At 36.5% G+C, this 18,758-nt stretch overlaps 1 protein-coding gene across 2 annotated transcripts in view; it reads right to left on the bottom strand.

Annotated features, from left to right (window-relative positions):
• The window catches only part of GPHRA (golgi pH regulator A), a 41,299-nt gene that overhangs the window by 9,710 nt on the left and 12,831 nt on the right, over nucleotides 1–18,758 (bottom strand). For both annotated transcript variants that reach the window (XM_024732709.1, XM_024732710.1), the window contains exons 4-10: nucleotides 16,822–16,928; nucleotides 15,570–15,671; nucleotides 12,598–12,718; nucleotides 11,641–11,721; nucleotides 4,131–4,240; nucleotides 2,117–2,205; nucleotides 1,095–1,187 (exon numbers count right to left, since the gene is read on the bottom strand). In XM_024732709.1, coding sequence (XP_024588477.1) covers nucleotides 1,095–1,187; nucleotides 2,117–2,205; nucleotides 4,131–4,240; nucleotides 11,641–11,721; nucleotides 12,598–12,718; nucleotides 15,570–15,671; nucleotides 16,822–16,928 — 703 coding nt within the window. The remainder of the gene's footprint in view (nucleotides 1–1,094; nucleotides 1,188–2,116; nucleotides 2,206–4,130; nucleotides 4,241–11,640; nucleotides 11,722–12,597; nucleotides 12,719–15,569; nucleotides 15,672–16,821; nucleotides 16,929–18,758) is intronic.

Genomic DNA, 18,758 nt, shown 5'->3' with positions numbered 1-18,758 from the left:
GGGAGAGGGCCCAAAAGGGGGAGGGCCCCGCAACCCAAAAAAAAAAAAAAAAAAAAAAAAAAAAGTAATAGAGAGGCATTACAAAGGGGCCTGAGGAAACTTTTGGAAGTGATGATGGATGTGTTCTCTATCCTGATTGTGGTGATGACTGTTGCACAGGTATATATATATATCAAAATTTACCAAATTGTATACTTTAAATATGTACAGTTTGTTGAATGTCAATTACATCTCAATAAAGCTGTTAAAAATGTTATGCTCTCCTAAAGGCTGCATCTCAGGAAAAGCCTTTAGTAGCTTAGTTAATTGAATACACTATCTTCATTTATCCTCTCCCACTGAATGAATCAAGATTTAAAAATGTCATCTGAATGGGTATTAGCATCAATTTATTATAACATTAGATCTGTTAAATCCAGAATCCTCCATTCATCTACACTGATCAAAATTAACTAACAAGCTGACAAAGCTCCTCTTTGTGCAAGCACAGCCCCAGTGGGAAAGTCACCGAACTAGAACGTCAAATCAGCCTTTTCTATAATCACACTGAAATCCATTAATACCTGCAGATGAGTCACAAGTAAAGACAAATAATGCAGTACATAAAATGCACATAAAGAATAGAGCATTAAGGGAGAGCCACAAAAGAATAAGAGCTGTAAGCACAGAAGATGAATTTATCTGTAGAAATATGTTTTAGAATTTACTTTTTTGGGTATATACAGATTAAAAAGGACAGGTGGTTTCTATTCTGAGCTGAAGGTAGGAATTGCGTTATATACAATCACGTACTCATGCGTAATATGGAAAGCAGGGTGTAGAATAAGAAACTTCAATATTCACTCTTCATATATTTCATAATCTAAGAACTTATTCATGATTTCTGACAGAAGAAAAATGCAACCTCCCTCTTCTAGGTGACCCAAAAAGGAGAGGATGAAAAAATGAGGCTCAGAGATGTGAAAGATCACATTTTCTATTGACTCAACTGGATTTGGAGTTTAGTTCAATGCTTCAACCGAACTCAATTTTCTCTCTCTGCCATTACCAGGGAAAATCACCTAAATCCTGACAATTAAAAATAATATACTTACCATGAAAATTTTCCAAACACAGTAAATAGAGAAAAAGTAACCCAGAAAATTAAAATATTTCCCCTTGAAAGTTTTGGAGTATTCTATTCTCTCCTGAGGGAAAACAAACACAAAACATGGTTAGTCTCAGCAAAATTACATTTATATTCCACAAAATTCCTGCCTCTATGAATCACTGTTCAGGCTAAGAATTAAAACCACACATGATAATAATATTAAAATAACAGTAATAGTAGTAGTGGGAAAAATTTATTGAATGATTACTTTAAGCCAGAAATTAGCATAAACACCTTACATGCATTATCTACTTTAATCTTCATAACAACTCTTATGAGATATGTTCTCTTTAATTTTACAGATGAGAAAACAGAGGCTTAGAGAGGTTAAATAACTTGCTTAAGGTTGCAGAGCTAGTGAGTAAGGGAAGTTAGGCCAGGTCTATCTGTCTTCAAAGCCTATGTTTACCTCTATCCTACATGGCTATTCCTGTGAAGTAATCCTCAAAAAGGATTAAAATAGTTTGAACAACCTTAACTAATAGATTTTGCATATTTAAATTACATTGCATTTTAGGTGTACAAAGGAAAGTTACTTCTTGTAGTTAGGTCCCTTCTTGATCTGGATCCTTTAAAATAGCGCTAGACCACGGCAGATTGGTGTCTTACTGCTCTTACACTATTATTAACTTGCAAGAGAACAAAAAACAGAGGAGCTACCATAGGAGCTACCCTCTTGATCCTGGATCATCAGTAGGAAGTGGTGTGTGCCACCTTCCTAGATGACTGAAAGCCTCTTCTGACTATCCCACTAATTTCTATTTTTGAGAGTGTTCCATTAAGGGTTTTGCTACTGGTAGGAGCAATGTCACAAAGAGTGCAGCCATCAGTGCTTCATGGCTGATATTGAAGCTGTGAGGTGCCTCTTACATGGCTTGGCCATAGAGGATGCTAAAAAGCTATTTAGTCTTGTTCTCTCTTCAATCATATTAGTAAAAACCACACTTCAGTTTCCTTGCTCTGTACCTTGGTAGCATATAGATCAGCCGTTTCCAGGAAAAGCTGCCTGCTTAGTTCTTCCAAAGCATCCACTTCCTGTTGAATAAGAGTAAGATCTGGCACAAAATGGGCATCAAGGTTTAAATCACATAGAAGTTTCAAGGAACAGCAATAAAGAAAGCATATGCTTTTGGTTTCTTCTACAGTGGGTCCTAGGAACTGCCCATATTTTCAATTTCCTGCTTATAGCCAGCAGTACTACTTTAGAACAATTTTTCCAACCTCAGACACAGGTGTATAAAAGCTTTTCCATCAAGAGCGTCACCACCAAACACCTACCACTCAGTTTCTCACTAGCTCAAGTGGCTCAGAGAGGTGGTTCTGTTTATTTTTGCTTTATCTAGTTAGATTAAGTCAAATGTAATCTTTGGAATCTCAAAAGGTTACATAGTAAGAAAAACACCTATAATATAGCAAAGTTTTCTCCTGAAATATCTGAATAAATACAACGTTAGGGAAGGGAACTAATGTTTACTGAGTTCTAATACAGGCTGGGATTTATAGACATTACCTTCTTTAGTTCTTTACGATATTATCTTCTATTATTTACAACAATCCCATGAGATAGGTGTTATTATCCACTTTGCAGATAAGGAAAGTAAAGCTCAGAGAGTCAAATAACTTGCTCAAAGTCACACAGCTAATAGGCATGGAAGCAAAGTCAGATCTGCCTTACTCCAAGGCCTGCTCTTCCCATTACGCTATGCCACTTTCGAAGAACTCAGTGAGGTCGTGTGATTATCCTCTCCATTTAGGAAAGGACTCAGAGATCTTAAATAATCCCGATACTTTTTTGACTTGACTTAGTGTTGCTAAGATAGCTTAAACCTAACCTTTGGCTTTTATGAATTTTTAAGTAATAAAAATAGTAAAGACAGCCCTTTCTAAAACAGAAGCATTAGCTTTAATCCAAATCCTCCCTCCTCTCTGTGAGTTTTCCACTATTACCCAAATCAGCAAATGCCCTTCAGCTCCTTCCTCAGTACTGGCTGCTGTTGGCATGGTCCAGGCCACTGAATAATGCGGTTTAATGAGTTACACGTTTGGCTCTTCCATGATTAGGCAGTAAGCTCCTTGAGGAGAGAGGCTATCCTCTGCTCATCATTTTATCCCTTAGCACTCTGCTGGAAATAGGAGATGAGAAATGAATTTAAAGTCATCTTTTTTTTCTCTCTCCTGTGGTCATCCTACTTTTTTTTCTTTTTCTTTTTCCAATTCTTACCTGCATTTCACACCAGAAAGATATGTCATAATTTATAGCAAGAATAGGTTACATTCTTTTTCTCCAGTTGAGGCACAGGGGAATCTGTTCTTCCTCAGGCCAGAGAATGAAGCAGGAATATGCTATTTTACCTCTAGTCCCCCACCCCAAATTCCAGCTTAATAACCTGGTAGCCACAAAGAGATTTGGTTACTCAATTTGGGAATCAGTTTAACACTGCAACCAGCTGGGCCAAGACAAGTCCATTATCCCAATCTCCTTGATTCTTTAAACCAAAAAGTCACTGGAGATACAGAGCTGCTTAAAATTTGTTTGTTTCTAAAACTGACTGCTTTAGAAATGGGCCCTTACAATCTCATATGCAAACCATCCATCTGGGGGAGGCATTGTTTTGTGGTGGTGTTTCAGAGGTGGGAAATACAATAGTGTAGTGGAAAGAACTGAGGAGACCACAGTTCTGGTCTTATCTTTGCCACAAGCCACTGTGTGACAACTTCTCTGGGTCTACTTTCTCATCTGTAAAATGGAAAGACTGACATGTTAGGACCCCTCCAGTTCAAAGACAATGGTTTTATTATTTTATGATCTTCTATGGCTGTTGGAACGATGACTGTACACATTGTATTTCCTAAGCCCAGCCCTGGCCAGCTGAACTCTGTTGCAGTCAGGTATCTTAGAAGAGAATATCCCAATACTATTTTTTCTTCTGCCCTTGGTCCAGAGTTGAGAAAAAGAATCAAGCAGAGGGATAAAGGATACTTTCACTTCCTGGTGCTGAAGTGGTAACACTCTTTATCATTCCCCAGAATCCTGATGGTTTGTTATGCACCTCCCCCTTCTGGAACATAGTCCTCCGTGTCATTGCCATCCTGAAATAAAATATAAAACCTCAGCAAGGAAGCATGGACCCTCGTACTCCACTCTCATCCGCTTTCCAGTCTCATAACTGCTCCTTTCATTTGCTGAGCTGTTCAGGGAAGGATTCAAATTCTGGAGTCCCACTTTTCCACGGCTTACAACTGAGGGAAAAGCATACACTCCCAGAAGGAATGTGGAATAGGTGAAGGAGCACAGAATTGGAGTAGGCAATAAATTTGAGGACTGCCTCTACAACTTGGAAACTGTGAGACCTTAGAGTTTTCATTTCCTCATCTCTGGATGATTGTGAAGATCAATGAAATAATATATTTAATTATTACCATTATCATTTAAAAACAAAATAAAACAATAGCTAACATGCCTAGCTAAAGGATCAGGTACAGGTTAGGAACTCAATAAATGTTTTTTTCTTTCCTTTTTAAAAGCAGACAAAAGAAAAACAAACAAACAAACCAACAAAAACCTCGGAAAATCACATAAACCTGGCCTCTTCTAAAACACCATTCTCCCTTTAATGACAGTCTCCCCCTACTACCGAATAAATCAATGGAAAACTTGTCCTTCCTCTTGTCCTGTCAGTCTGTGGAAGGACCTACCGCTTCAGTGGTGGCTGCTGGCATTTTCCAGCCCACCACCTAGAATAGGGTCCTTGTGAGGAAAAATAGAGCATTTGTGCATAAGTGGCTTCTTGAAGAGTACAATAGGCCAAGGCCTACAGGCTTAAAGTAAGCCAGAATGAGTCTAATAAAAAGAGTTGTAGAACTAAAGAAAAATTTAACTCAAGGTTAACCTCAAAAGGATGACAAGAGATAGAAGTGGTAAGGATAAAGAAGCAGCATTGGTATTCATGGTTAGGACCAATACAAATGGAACCAATGGTACCAAATACCAAATGGTATTTTTGTGGGCTAAATTCTTTAAGCCATTGGCTACAATGATATTAACAATAAAGAATATTAAGTGTGTTAGCCATACTGACTTAATTGTTTCCTCCTTAAAATGACCTTTACCGGGATACTGAGTAAATGGAATGTGGCTCCCAAGTTGTATCAGCCCCTTCTGCGTTTTCCTCTACGCATGTGCACCGTAACTCAGCATTATTGGAAGATGTAGAGCAGCCAAGAAGAGGCTCAGACCCAGGGAGGTTTTGACTTGGCGAGACTCATAAGTCTTAGTTTTCCTATTTTCATAGTTGGGAAAGCTGGAGCAAAAGGGAAGAGGTTCTATTCCACTCATTTACATCAACCTACCATGCTGGATTAAAGGAAGGCAGAGGGAGATAGGGCGCACAGAAGCGCATTTCTGTTGTCCTTAGTTTCAATGTCTATAATACAATAAACATAATGACTGGCTGTGGAGTGGAACCTCTTGAACATGTAAAGACGACAGACACTGCATTGCGGCCCCACAACAGGCAAAGAGGTAATCACTAGAAGAAGTATGCACTTGGTAGTAGTTTGCATGTAAAGAAGCTGAAAAATGTCTACTATGGTTTAAATACTCCATTCTGCCGTTTTCTGGTATCCATCGCTTCTGGTTGGAAGTCAGCAATTACTTTTTTAATTAAACATTTTCTTTTGAGATAACTGTAAATCCACATGGGGTTATAAAAAAAATACAGAGATACCATGTACCCTTTACCCACCTTTCCCCAATGGAAATCTTGTGGGTACAATATCACAACCAGGATACTGACACTTATAGAGTCAAAATACAGAACATTTCCATTACTACAAGGATTCCTCATGTTGCCCTTGTATAGCCCACCTCCCTCCTCCCACCCCCAGGCCTTCTTTAACCCCTGGCAACCACGAATCTGTTTCCACTTCCATTTTGTCATTTAAAAAATGTTATATAAATAGAATCATACAGTATGCACCCTTTGTGAATTGGCTTTTTTACTCAGCATAATTTTCTGGAGATTCATACAGGTTGTTGCATCTATCAGTAGTTCATAACTTCTTATTACTCAGCAGTATTCTGTGGTATGGATAAACCACACTTTAACTATTTATCCATTTAAAGGATATCTGGATTATTTCCATTTTTGGCTACTATGAATAAAGCTGCTATAAACATTAAGGCACAAATTTTTGTGTGAAGATAAGTCTTCATTCCTCTGGAAAAAGTACCCAGGAATGCAATTGCTATGTTGTGTAATAGTTGCATGTTTAGTTTTTTTAAGAAACTGCTAAACTGTGTTCCAGAGTTACTATACTATTCCACATTCTAACCAGCAATGTATGAGTGATCCAGTTTCTCTGCATCCTTACTAGCATTTGTTGTTGTCACTAATTTTTATTTTAGTCATTCTAATAGGTATGTAGTAATAGCTCATAGTTTTAATTGCATTTCTCTAACGGCTAATGATGTTAAAAAGCCTTTTCATGTGCTTAATTGCCATTTATACAACGTGTACAGTGAATGTCTGTGCAGATCTTTTGCCCAACTTCTAACTGGACAGTTTGATTTTTTTTTTTTCTCTAACTTGTGAAAGTTAGTTCTTTCTCAGATATGTGGTTTTCAAATACTCTCTCCCAGTCTGTAATTTTTCTTTTCATCCTCTTAGCAGGGTTTTTCACAGAGTGAAATTTTTTCATTTTGATGAAGTCCAATTTATCAATTTTTCCTTTTATAAATTGTGCTTTTGGTGCCAAGTCTAAGAACTCTTGTGTAGCCCTAGATTTCAAATATTTCTCCTATTTTTCTACCAAGTTTTATAGTTTTACATTTTGAATTAATTTTTGTATAAGGTGTGAGACTTACACTGAGATTCATTTAAAAAATATCTATGGATCTCCAATTGTTCAAGCACCATTTGTTGAAAAGGCTATCTTTCCTCCACTGAATTGATTTTGCAAATTCGTAAACAAATTAGTTGAGCATTTTTCTGTTGGTCTGAGTCCTTTATTCTGCTCCATTGGTCTATGTATCTATACCTCTGCCAATATAATCCTTGATTATAGCTGTATAATAAGTTTTGAAATCAGATAGACTGATACTGTTCATTTTACTTTTTCAAAATTGTTTTAGCTATTTTGAAAAAGTGTCTAGTACTTTTGTGTCTCCATATAAACTTTAGAATAATTTTGTGTGTATCTACAAAAAATCTTGCTGGGATTTTGAAATGACTTACATTAAACGTGTACATCAATGTGGGGAGAATTAACATCTTTACTACGTTGAGTCTTCCAATCTATTAAACATGGTATGTTTCTCTATTTAGACCTTTGATTTCTTTCATCGGCACTTCATAGTTTTCAGCGTATAAGTCCTGTACGTGTTGTGTTAGATTTATACCTAAGTATTTCATTTTTTTTGAGTGACTGTAATTTGTACTGTATTTTAAATTTCTAGTAATATAAAAATACAATTAATTTTTGTATGTTTACTTTGTATTCTACAACCTTGTTCAGCAACCATTACTCTTTTTGTTGTTCCCCTATATTTATCATTTTTCTCTTGATGCTTTCGAGATTTTTTCTTTATCTTTTAGCAATTTGACTATATGAACCTAGGTGTAGTTTTGTGGTTCCCCTACTTAAGCCTCTTAGATCTGTAAATTAATGTTTTCCACCAAATTTGGAAGGCTTTTGGCCATTATTTTTTCAAGTACTTTTTTGGCCCCTTTCTCCTTCTTCTAGGACTCCAACTACAAGTATTTAGACTGCTTGATATTGCTTCATCCTAAGATTTTGTTCATTTTTCTTCCATCTTTGATTTCTCTATTCTTCAGACTGAATAATTTCTATTGATCTGCCTTCAAGTTCACTGATTCTTTCTTCTGCCATCTCAATTCTGCTAAGTCTACATAGTAAAATTTTCATTTCAGTTACTGTAGTATTCAGGTTTGAATTTTCTTTTGTTTCTTTTTTAAAATATAGTTTCTATTTCTCTTTTGAGACTCCTTTTCTGTTCACTAATTAATATTATGCTTCCTTCATTTCTTTGAATGTATTTATAATAGCTGTTTTCAAGTCTGTTTGCTAAATCTGTTATCTGGGCCCCCCCTGGAGTTGTGTCTATTAGTTGCTTTTTATCTTGAATATGGGTTGCACAGTTCTGTTTCTTTGTATGTCTAGTAAGTTCTGATTGAAAACTTGACATTGTAGATATTATGTTTTAGTGGCTTTGGAATCTGTTTTATTTTTCTGAGGACTGCTCTTTTTTTGTTCTAGTAAGCAGTTAATTTACCTGGACTTGAAATGTGAAACTGTCATACTTACTGTGTGCAGTAACTAACGTTTCTGCTCAGCTTTTCAACTCTTAGCGGCTCTTTCTTTAGTCTGACTCTCTGGTGGTTTCCTCTGAGCCTGAGCAGGTTAGTGGTCAACAAAGAATTTGGGCAGATTTTATAATCAGGTTTTAGGCCTTGCTTACCCTCTCTGTGGTCCCTTTGTTTCTAGGGATCCCTCCTAAATTTCTAATTGCTTTGCCAGTCCTGAGTTGTACCTTCTGACACCTCAAGTCAAGTAAGGATTTCACTTTCTGTCATCCAACTTGTCTAACTTACATACCTGTCACTTTCTGTCATCCAACAATGTCTAACTTACATACTGTTCAGACAATGCACTCAGTCAAAGACACAACAAACTTGCAAATCTCATTAAGAGGCAATGCTGTCTCTCAAGGGTAGACCCCTTTCTAGTTTCTGCCTACTTCTCAGCTCTCTGGTATTTCCTCTACACATGCATAGTTTAGTGATAAGGCAGGGATTTGGGCAGAGTTTATATGTAGATTGTAGATCTCAGTCCTTCTGCATCTCTCTTGCTTCCAAAATTTTCCCTTTAAATTTTCCAGTTACTCTGCTGATTTGAACTCTATCAATCTGTATACTTGAGTGGGCAGTGGTTGAAGAGCACTCCGAGGCAAGAAAACCACAAACATGCAGTTACCTGACACTCTTCAAATTTCTACCTGTCTCTGTTCATTTGCCGTTGCCTTTGAATATTTGTTTTTAACAATTTTTCCTGTTTCTAATTCAAGGGTAGAGATAAAGTTTTTCCTCATAGTAATAGCTTGCATTAACTTTTACATACTCTACGTACTCTAGGTTTTTTGTTTTTGTATGTCATAAGCTGTGTGAAAAAGTATAAATTCAGAATTTGTGGGTTGAAAGGGATCCTAGAGACCTTTTAGTTAACCCCACCATTTTACAAATGAGAAAACTGAGACAGTTTAGTATTTGCTCAAGATGACTTAACAAGTTTCTTGTAAAGTGATTGTCTAGTTCAAGTTCTCTTCCTTATACCATGGTGTATAGTTGCATAATTGTATTTTTTATCTTCTACAAAACTACAATTTCAAAACTAATATTGTTTGTGAAAAAAGACTATACTTCAGTTATATCATAGATCTCCAAAACAAAAGCTTTAAAATCTAAGTCAACAGAAAAATCAAACAAAATAACAGGTCACTTATTTCTCTCAAACTGAAAAAAGCTGAAAGGCTTTGATCACTAACTCAGCGTATTTATACTATCTGAACTAGGTTTTTGATGAATATTTTCCAAATACTATAAACCTTATCCTCTATTCAGTGTTCCAAGTGAGAAGACAGTATGCCTCTTTCCTGCCCCCATTTTCAACCATTAACTTTTCTGTACATAACAGATACTATTTTTCGTGTATGTCATCTCACTAGGGCCCTCTGCTGTTAAATTGAAAGATGTTTTCTGGTCACTACTCTTCTGCAACTACGAGTGTTTCTGCAAACATTTTTTCAATATTTTGGTAAATAGCAAGGACATTGTATGAACCTTGAAGGTCGCAGTGTTGTCATGTTAGCTGTCTATCTGCCCTGTTAGCTCCACTGGGTAAAGAACTGTGATAATTAGGTTAAGTTGGGAGGCTGATTCTTCTGAGAGCCACTCAAATTAGTAAGACCTACGGCAGGACCACAAACCATCCCAGACCCTGACTTAACAAGGTCTATAGGGGTACATGTATAGATCAGAGCCAATTCCTCAGCATGACTAGCGATGAAATGGCTTAAAAGTGCACGTCCACAGTGACATGGGTCATGACTTTATATTCATCTCTCTATATATAAATAAAATAAATATAGTCCAAGGGAGAATGACCATGGGAATCAAAATAGTATGTTCCTATACAAGTATCTTTTAATATTGAACAATGTTGCTCTTGTTGTTATATTCTAAAAATCTACATTCATATTCATTCATGTAAAATAAACTGTAGAGCATGAATGTGAACAAAACATATATAAGTAAACAAATGTATACACATGTGTATCTACTTCCACTCCCTTAGTAAAGATGTATACAAATGGAGATAAATAATTAGTTGGTGAATCTGGACCTCTTTATCATTCTAATGTTTATTGTTCTCTCTTATATTGTCTTCTTTGACTTGATTATGTATCTTACTACAGTAAAGTGTTGAAAGAAGAAACATGAAATGGAAAAACACTCATGCAATTTAAAACTTCTATGACATCATTTTTATATGAGTACTAATAACTCTAATAAAAACAGTAGACCAATAAGCTTCATGAAGGTAGGAGCTGATTACCTCGCTCATCATTCTATCTCTCTGTAGTATTCAGCATTTAGTACAGTGCCTCGCATAAAGTAGGCTTTCTATATAATTATTAAGTGAATGACTACATGAATGAATAAATAAAGGTAAAGTATTAAAACCAAATGATTGTCCTGCTGAGATTATTAATAAGTTAGATAGTTTTCCTTGGCTATGTATAGTTCACTGTTCTAAGAACTCTACATGTTAGTCAACTCATTATTATTATTTCCATTTTACAGATAAGGAAACCAAGACATAAAGAAATAAAGCAACTAGCTCAAAGTCACACTGTGAGTTGTAGGCCAAAGATTCAGATTCAGATAGTCTGAATCTAGAGCCTATGCTTTTACCCGCTGTGATACAGATTTCTAGAAATGTCACCTCAAAAACACACATTTTAAAAGTAGTTTTTAAATAATAAAAACAACAATAGCTGGAAGACTTGAAGGATTTTTTAAAGTAGTTGGAGAAAGGGAAGTTGAAATAAGGCATGAAAAAGTTTGTAAAAATGTAGCACAATAGACTTTTAAAACATCCAGTGTAGGGCTTCCCTGGTGGCGCAGTGGTTGAGAGTCAAAAAAAAAAAAAAAAAAAAAAAAAAAAACAAACATCCAGTGTAGAATACCTTCAAATATAAAAGTTATTCTAAAATTTATCTCAAGAGAATTTATCTAAAGTTAGGAACTAAGGTTGAATTTGAAAATTTTCTTTCACATAAGATTAGACACTAAGTCTTTGATGGTTCCCTAACTTAAAAATGAAATGAGAAGAAATTCCCTGTTAGCACCAATTCATGTCAAATTTCCTTGTTGAAAAATTCTAACAGCATTAATGTGCTGATATCTTACCTTTTCTTTTTGCTTATGATCATATCCATGGTTTGGAGTAGTCGCCGTTCCAGGGCTACAATATCTGTGTCAGTCACATTCCTATAATAAGCACAAGCTGTTAGCAAAGTTTTGGGTTCCATCCCTGGGCATAATACAAGGCAGCTGGAGAAACACATAAACCTCAATTGTTACCCTATAATTCAAGGAACTGTATTTTTTCTGAGGAATATTAAAATAACTATAATAAGCAAAAATGTTTTTGTTGTCATTTTTTTTTTTTTTTTTTTTTTTTTTTTGCGGTACGCGGGCCTCTCACTGTTGTGGCCTCTCCCGTTGCGGAGCAACAGGCTCCGGACGCGCAGGCTCAGTGGCCATGGCTCACGGGCCCAGCCGCTCCGCGGCATGTGGGATCCTCCCACACCGGGGCACGAACCCGTGTCCCCTGCATCGGCAGGCGGACTCTCAACCACTGCGCCACCAGGGAAGCCCCTGTTGTCATTTTTTAATAGCTAATTCTTCTGGGGCCTCAGGGGAGTAGAAGGTAACTAGCTCTCTTATAGACTTGCTTAACTTTGATCCAGTGACATTTAGGATATACGTGTATGCACAGTTTTAACTTGGCATTGTCAACTACTGTTCTACTTTTGGGAGGAACTGATTTGCTGAGGTTGAGACTAGCTCACATTGCTGTCCACTAAAAATGTGTCTTTAAAAAGTGGGGGTGAAAAGGGGGTGGAGAAGATCAGACTGAAATTGCCATTTTAAAAATAAATAAATGTAGGACAAATAACAAGGGCAAGCAATGTAAGTGATAAGACTTATTTGAAAGATTCCTAGGTCAATGCCCATAAGGACAGAGAAGAGTAAAAAGGCAGTGTCATAGATCTAACATTTAAGTATTAATGATGGTGGCACGATGTGACATATGTATTAATAAGTAATGGGAAAAAAGAAAAGAGACAAAACTCTTGTTACCTGAGGAAGTAGGACAGGTAAGTGTATGGGCAGTTGACAGCACCAAATCCAGAAAGAAGAGCCATGAGAGTCACCCCAATCACACCTACCCGGCTGATGAGTTGTTCTATGGACAAGATCCCTAAAAATATCAAAGCACATTAATGTCAGGTGATACAGGTAAAACGGCTTTCACCTGCACAGCAAAAGGAAACATCACTGAAAACAGCAACCATTACTTTTAGCTAACTTACATAAGCTAAATTTTCATTATTAATATGTAGATTTTTCTCTAATAAATATGTCTATTGATTTTCTTCTTATCTCAAATGCTTCCAGAATCATTCTATTCTTGGGTAATGGTAATAGTAAAATAATAATAATAACAACACTTATAAGTAACACTTATTGTCTATTTATTCAAGGTAGTGTGAACTCTAACAAAGGTAGTACTTTTAGTAAAAGGTTTGGCAAAAAAATTAGGAAAGCAAATCTGCTGGAAAAGTATAAATAGCAGATACTACTTCTTACTATAGTTAACTTCAATCTATACATTTTCCCCTAATGTCATAAGCTCTTTACCTACCTTTGTCTTATTCATTTTTGCCATCAATACACACATAATGCATCTAATAAATGGGCCTAATTTATAGAATGAGTAATTCAAATGTAAGTACGTGAGTTTTTGATACTCAGTTGTATTCTAATTATCAGTTGTTTCCTATTATTTGAGAAGGCTGAAAATCAACTTGGCAGTTAAAATAAATGCTATTGTTGATGTACTGGGGATACATGAGAGAAAGCAATGCTAAGAATAACTCAGGAAGTTTAGTGTCACAGGAAAAAACTAGTTTAAGTTTGTTTTCACTTCCTATTTCTAGGATAGAATCACTTCAGCCAACCACTCCTAAGGCCTAATGCCAGAGCTGCCATTCAGGAATTCTACTAGCTTTGAAGCTGAACTTCCAATATTTGAGTCCTCTTGTGCCTGTATTTCTACTACACCATTTTAGAGGTCATTATGACTGCTGGTCTCTAATCTTTTGCCTCCTCCAACCTTCCATTTCCTTCTTTGCTGAGCTTCGACTCCAAGCTTGTTTGCTTTAACTTCTTTCTCCAGGACTTTCAGTCCTCTACTCTTCTCCTGAAGCACTGATCCTGCAAACTCCCAACTCTGGATCAGTCTAACACTCTGCCTTCCCTGTGCCCATGACTGAGCTGCCCCAAACTGCTAGAATGCATACTGACACTGATGCCATTACAAGTGTATGGTCTCCAGTCTTAACAGAAATCACACACTACTAAGGAATCCTTTTCTTGCCCTTGGTCAGCCATTTCTCCCCCTACCCCTCAGCAGATACTCTTTAACTCATTTTTCCAATCTGTTCTTTTTAGCTAATGTGCTTATTATATAAGAAAGAAGTTATTAGACATAAACTACCTTCATTCTACTATAAATATTTGCATCTGTAATCATCCTTCCAACTTGCCCCCCTCAGAACAAGATGGTGTCCAAAGCTAAGACTTCTCTACCTGCGCTTTTGATCTAATTTCCCTTCCACCTCCTCCAAAATCTTGTTCCATTTCCTGTCCTCTTATCTCTCATATCTTCAATCTTTCCTCCTTTGCTGGTTCTTTCCTTTCAGTTTCAAGCCTCTTTCCTAAGAAAAAGTCTGTCCTTGGCCTTGAGTTTACATCTAGTTACCAATCCTCTCTATCTACCCCTTAATAGCCAAGCTTCTTTCACCTCCATTTATTCTTCAGTTGGCTGCAATTCAGCTTTTAACCCATTCTTCTTCACCCAATGAAAAGTACTTTCATTAATAATTGTAATGACAATAGAATAGGTAACACTCACCAAGCACCTGTTATATAACAGGTACTGTTTTAAGTATTCTACTTACAATTAATTTAATCCTCATAACAACCCTATGAGGTGGATATTATTGAATATCACATTTTACAGATGAGGAAATTGAGGCACAGAGAGGTCAAGTAACTTAGTCAAGGCCACACAGCTAACAAGGGGCAGAGTCAGGATTAAAACCCAAACAGTCTAGCTCTAGAGCTTGGACTCTTAGCCATTATTATAATATGGTCACAAATTTTCTTCTGGTTGCAAAATTCAACAACATTTTCCAATCCTTGTTTTATTCAATCACTTATGACATTGAATCATTCCTATTTAAAATTATTTTCCTTTTTTGGCTTTCGTACCACAATTTCCCTTGGTTTTCCCATTTCCTTCTCTACTTGCTTTTTCTTGGTCTTTTTTTTTTGCTCTGCATGGGCCAGAATTCCTTCTTTCATTTCTGTCTATACATTTTCCTTGGATGATCTTGCCTGTTTCCCCAGTCTCACCTAATGGCATTTAGCTGACGTCTAACTTTTCAGATTCCGGAAATTATCTCCAAGAGGACAGATAAATCCATACCTTTTTCCTAAGTTCCTGACTTGTGTATCCAATTACCTACTGAATATCACTTAGATGCACACAGGCAACTCAAATTCAACATATCCCAAACTAAAATTATCTTCCTTCTTCTGTATTACTTATCTCAGCAAATGACATCACCAGCTATCTAGTCACCCAAATAAAAAATCTATACCGCTAGTCTCCATTCTGTCTCTTACTCACTCTTGAATACACCAGTCTTTTTTTACCTCAGGGCTTTACATGATGTTTCCTGTGCCTTCCTGCTGGGTCTACCTTTGACCTTGTCCTTTAAATCTCAGCTTGAATACCACCTCCTCAGAAAGGTTGCCGCTAAGGCCTTGCATTAAATTTGATATCCTTATCTGCATTATTGTCTATCATAGCAACCTGTTTGCTCCGCGATGATAATAATCACAATTGGCAACTATGTGTTTATATATTTACTATATATTTACTATGTGTATATATATTTGATATTTATAACTCAAAATTGATTTTTTTCAAATTAGAAAATTATAAACAACACTTTCCCTCTCCCCACCACATATACACTCACCATGTTTTGGGCTGAGAATGGGAAATGGATCTCCTAGTTTCCAGAAGAAATACATAAAGGTCAACCATAAGAGACAGGAAAAAAGCAGTCGCTGTTTATGCACTAAGAAAGAGGAGACAAGGTGAAATAGATATATGATAAAGAGCTTTCTCTACATAAGTTTATGGGATCATTCTAATTAATATTTGGTTGGCTTGCTCACTTGGCAAATGAATGATGGAACAATATAAGTTTTAGAAATTGTTTTCTAAACCTCTTACCATCATAAGAGAAATTTGGCTGAAATTAAGATGTGGGTTGAGTTAGGGGAGACATTTCTTTTTTTTTAAGAATGCAAGAATTCTTGGGTTTCCCTGGTGGTGCAGTGGTTAAGAATCTGCCTGCCAATGCAGGAGACACGGGCTTGAGCCCTGGTCCAGGAAGATCCCACATGCTGTGAAGCAACTAAGTCTGTGCGCCACAACTACTGAGCCTGTGCTCTAGAGCCCGTGAGCCACAACTACTGAGCCCTTGTGCTGTAGCTACTGAAGCCCGCGCACCCTAGAGTCTGTGCTCCGCAACAAGGGAAGCCACTGCAATGAGAAGCCCCTGCACCACAACAAAGAGTAGCCCTCTCTCCCCGCAACTAGAGAAAGCCTGCGTGCAGCAACGAAGACCCAATGCAGCCAAAAATAAATAAATAAATAAATTAAGAATGCAAGAAGTCTTTTAAAATGACAGTTAAAGGGGGGGAAGGTCATTTTCTGATAAAGTACTAATAACAATTCCCAGTACAAATCAGAAAGTACAAATAGTACCCTGCATTGGAAAAATGAAAGGAAAGATATTATAGTAGAAACAAATAAAGCTGTGGCAGGACAAATAACCTAATCATTCATTCAGTATTTATTTTGTACCAATCTTTTTTTTTTTTTGCGGTACGTGGGCCTACTCACTGTTGCGGCCTCTCCCACTGTGGAGCACAGGCTCCAGACGCACAGGCTCAGCGGCCATGGCTCACGGGCCTAGCCGCTCCGCGGCATGTGGGATCTTCCCAGACCAGGGCACGAACCCGTGTCCCCTGCATCGGCAGGCGGACTCTCAACCACTGTGCCACGAGGGAAGCCCCTTGTACCAATCTTTTAAAGATGCTGTGTATGAGGTGCCCTCAAACAACAGTAGCTACTGAAAGTAATATAGAAATGAAACTCTCTACACCCTCAATCCCTAAGAATACTCATCTTATGTGCTGACCTGAGGGTAAAATACTCACATAGTCGGATGTTGCTCACAATAAAATAGCCAATGTAAAAAGGCACCATGAAAACCAGGATCAACAGAATTACACACAGGTTCATTTTCCAGTGAAAATAACGGGAGCTGAAACAAATGTCAAAGAATATCACTAGGAGGGGAAGAGGGCAGCTACTTTCACTCTCTTTAGTCTTTCAAAGGATCTCTTGCTCTTTGAACTCAATACTGAATATATTCCATCTAATTAGTCAACTAGGTTGTTACTATCTGCTCATTTATAGAGATTAAAAAATACAAAGTTCTGAAAGGTATATATGGCCATCTTAACCTCCTAAGAATTTTACTTATTAAATTGAGAATGTTAATGCTCTAGTCATATTCATAGACAATATATAATAACATTTATCAATATATATTATTGGTAGAATGACTTGTTTCACTTACCACTGGGAGTCCTATTTCAATATGAGTTAAAAGAAAATAAATGTTAATATGTGTTATAAAGACACATAAATACTTCTTCTGTACTCTCAGTATAAACATCTGATTTGCATGACCACTTTTACTACTGCTTATAAAATATATTTTACTTATTGATTAAAATATTTTTAGGGCTTCTTTTTATAACAATTTATTGAGACATAATTCACATGTTTAAAGTGTACAATATAATGGTTTTTAGTGTAGTCACATCATTGTGCAACCATCACTACAATCAATTTCAGAACATTTTTCTCACTCCATGATGAAACCCAGTACCCATTAGCAATCACTCCCCTTTCCTTTCAACCTCCCCAGCCCTAGGAAACCACCAATATACTCTCTGTCTCTATGGACTTACATATTCTGGACATCTCATGTATGTGGAATCATGTAATATGTGATCTTTTGTGACTGACTTCTTTAACTTAGCATAATGTTTTCAAGGTTCAACAATGTGTAGCATCTATCAATACTTCATTCCTTTTTATGGCTGAATAATATTCATACCATTGTATGAATATACCACATCTTGTTTATCCATTCATTAGTTGGTGAACATTTGGGTTGTTCTACTTTTTAGCTATTATAAATAGCAATGCTATTATAAATAGCAATGCTATAAATATTCATATAGGAGTTTTTTGTGTAGACATGTTTTAATTTCTCTTTAGGTATCTACCAGGGAGTGGAATTGCTGGGTCATATAATAACTCTATATTTAATTTTTTGAAGACTGCCATTATTTTGCAAAGTGGCTGTATCATTTACCTCTTACCCATAGCAAATGAGGGTTCCAATTTCTCCACAGCCTTGCCAACACTTGTTATTGTCTTTTTGGTTATAGCCATCCTAGTGGGTGTCAAGTGGTGTTACATTGTGGTTTTGATTTGCATTTCCCTGATGGCTAAAGACGTTGAGCATCTTTTCATGTGCTTATTGTCCATTTGCATATCTTATTTGGAGAAATGCCTATTCAGATCCTTTGTCCATTTTTTAATTGTGATATCTGTCTCTTTATTATTGAGTTATAAGAGTTCTTTATATATTCTAGATTGAAGTCCCATAGCAGATTCATGATTTACAAAAATTTTCTCCAATTTGTGGGATATCTGTTCACTTTCTCGATGGTGTCAAGTTTATTGATTTTAAACTTACTTAAAACTAGGCCTTGTTTCAAAAAAGGTTAAGTGGTTAAGTGGTTTATGAGTACATATAAAATACAGGATGATGAAATAAACTATAAGGAAATAAGAAAGGAAGGAAAAACAGTGGCAAAATATAGGTAGAATATCAGGGCAGGCCTGATGGTTATTATGAAAATGCTCACCATAAAGTTCTAGAAACTTGCTACAGGTGGGTCATAAATTTAGCTTTACGTTTTCTAATAGTCAATGTAAAATAGAAAAATTGATCAGTTAGATAAATCATAGTGCATGTAAGGAAAAACAAATTACATAAAGTAAGCATAATTAC

This window comes from Neophocaena asiaeorientalis, unplaced genomic scaffold (assembly GCF_003031525.2).
Source record: "Neophocaena asiaeorientalis asiaeorientalis breed wild unplaced genomic scaffold, Neophocaena_asiaeorientalis_V1.1 scaffold128, whole genome shotgun sequence".
Lineage (NCBI taxonomy): Eukaryota > Metazoa > Chordata > Mammalia > Artiodactyla > Phocoenidae > Neophocaena > Neophocaena asiaeorientalis.
Note: the sequence above shows the minus strand (reverse complement) of the source record. Positions and strands in the feature narration are given on the sequence as shown.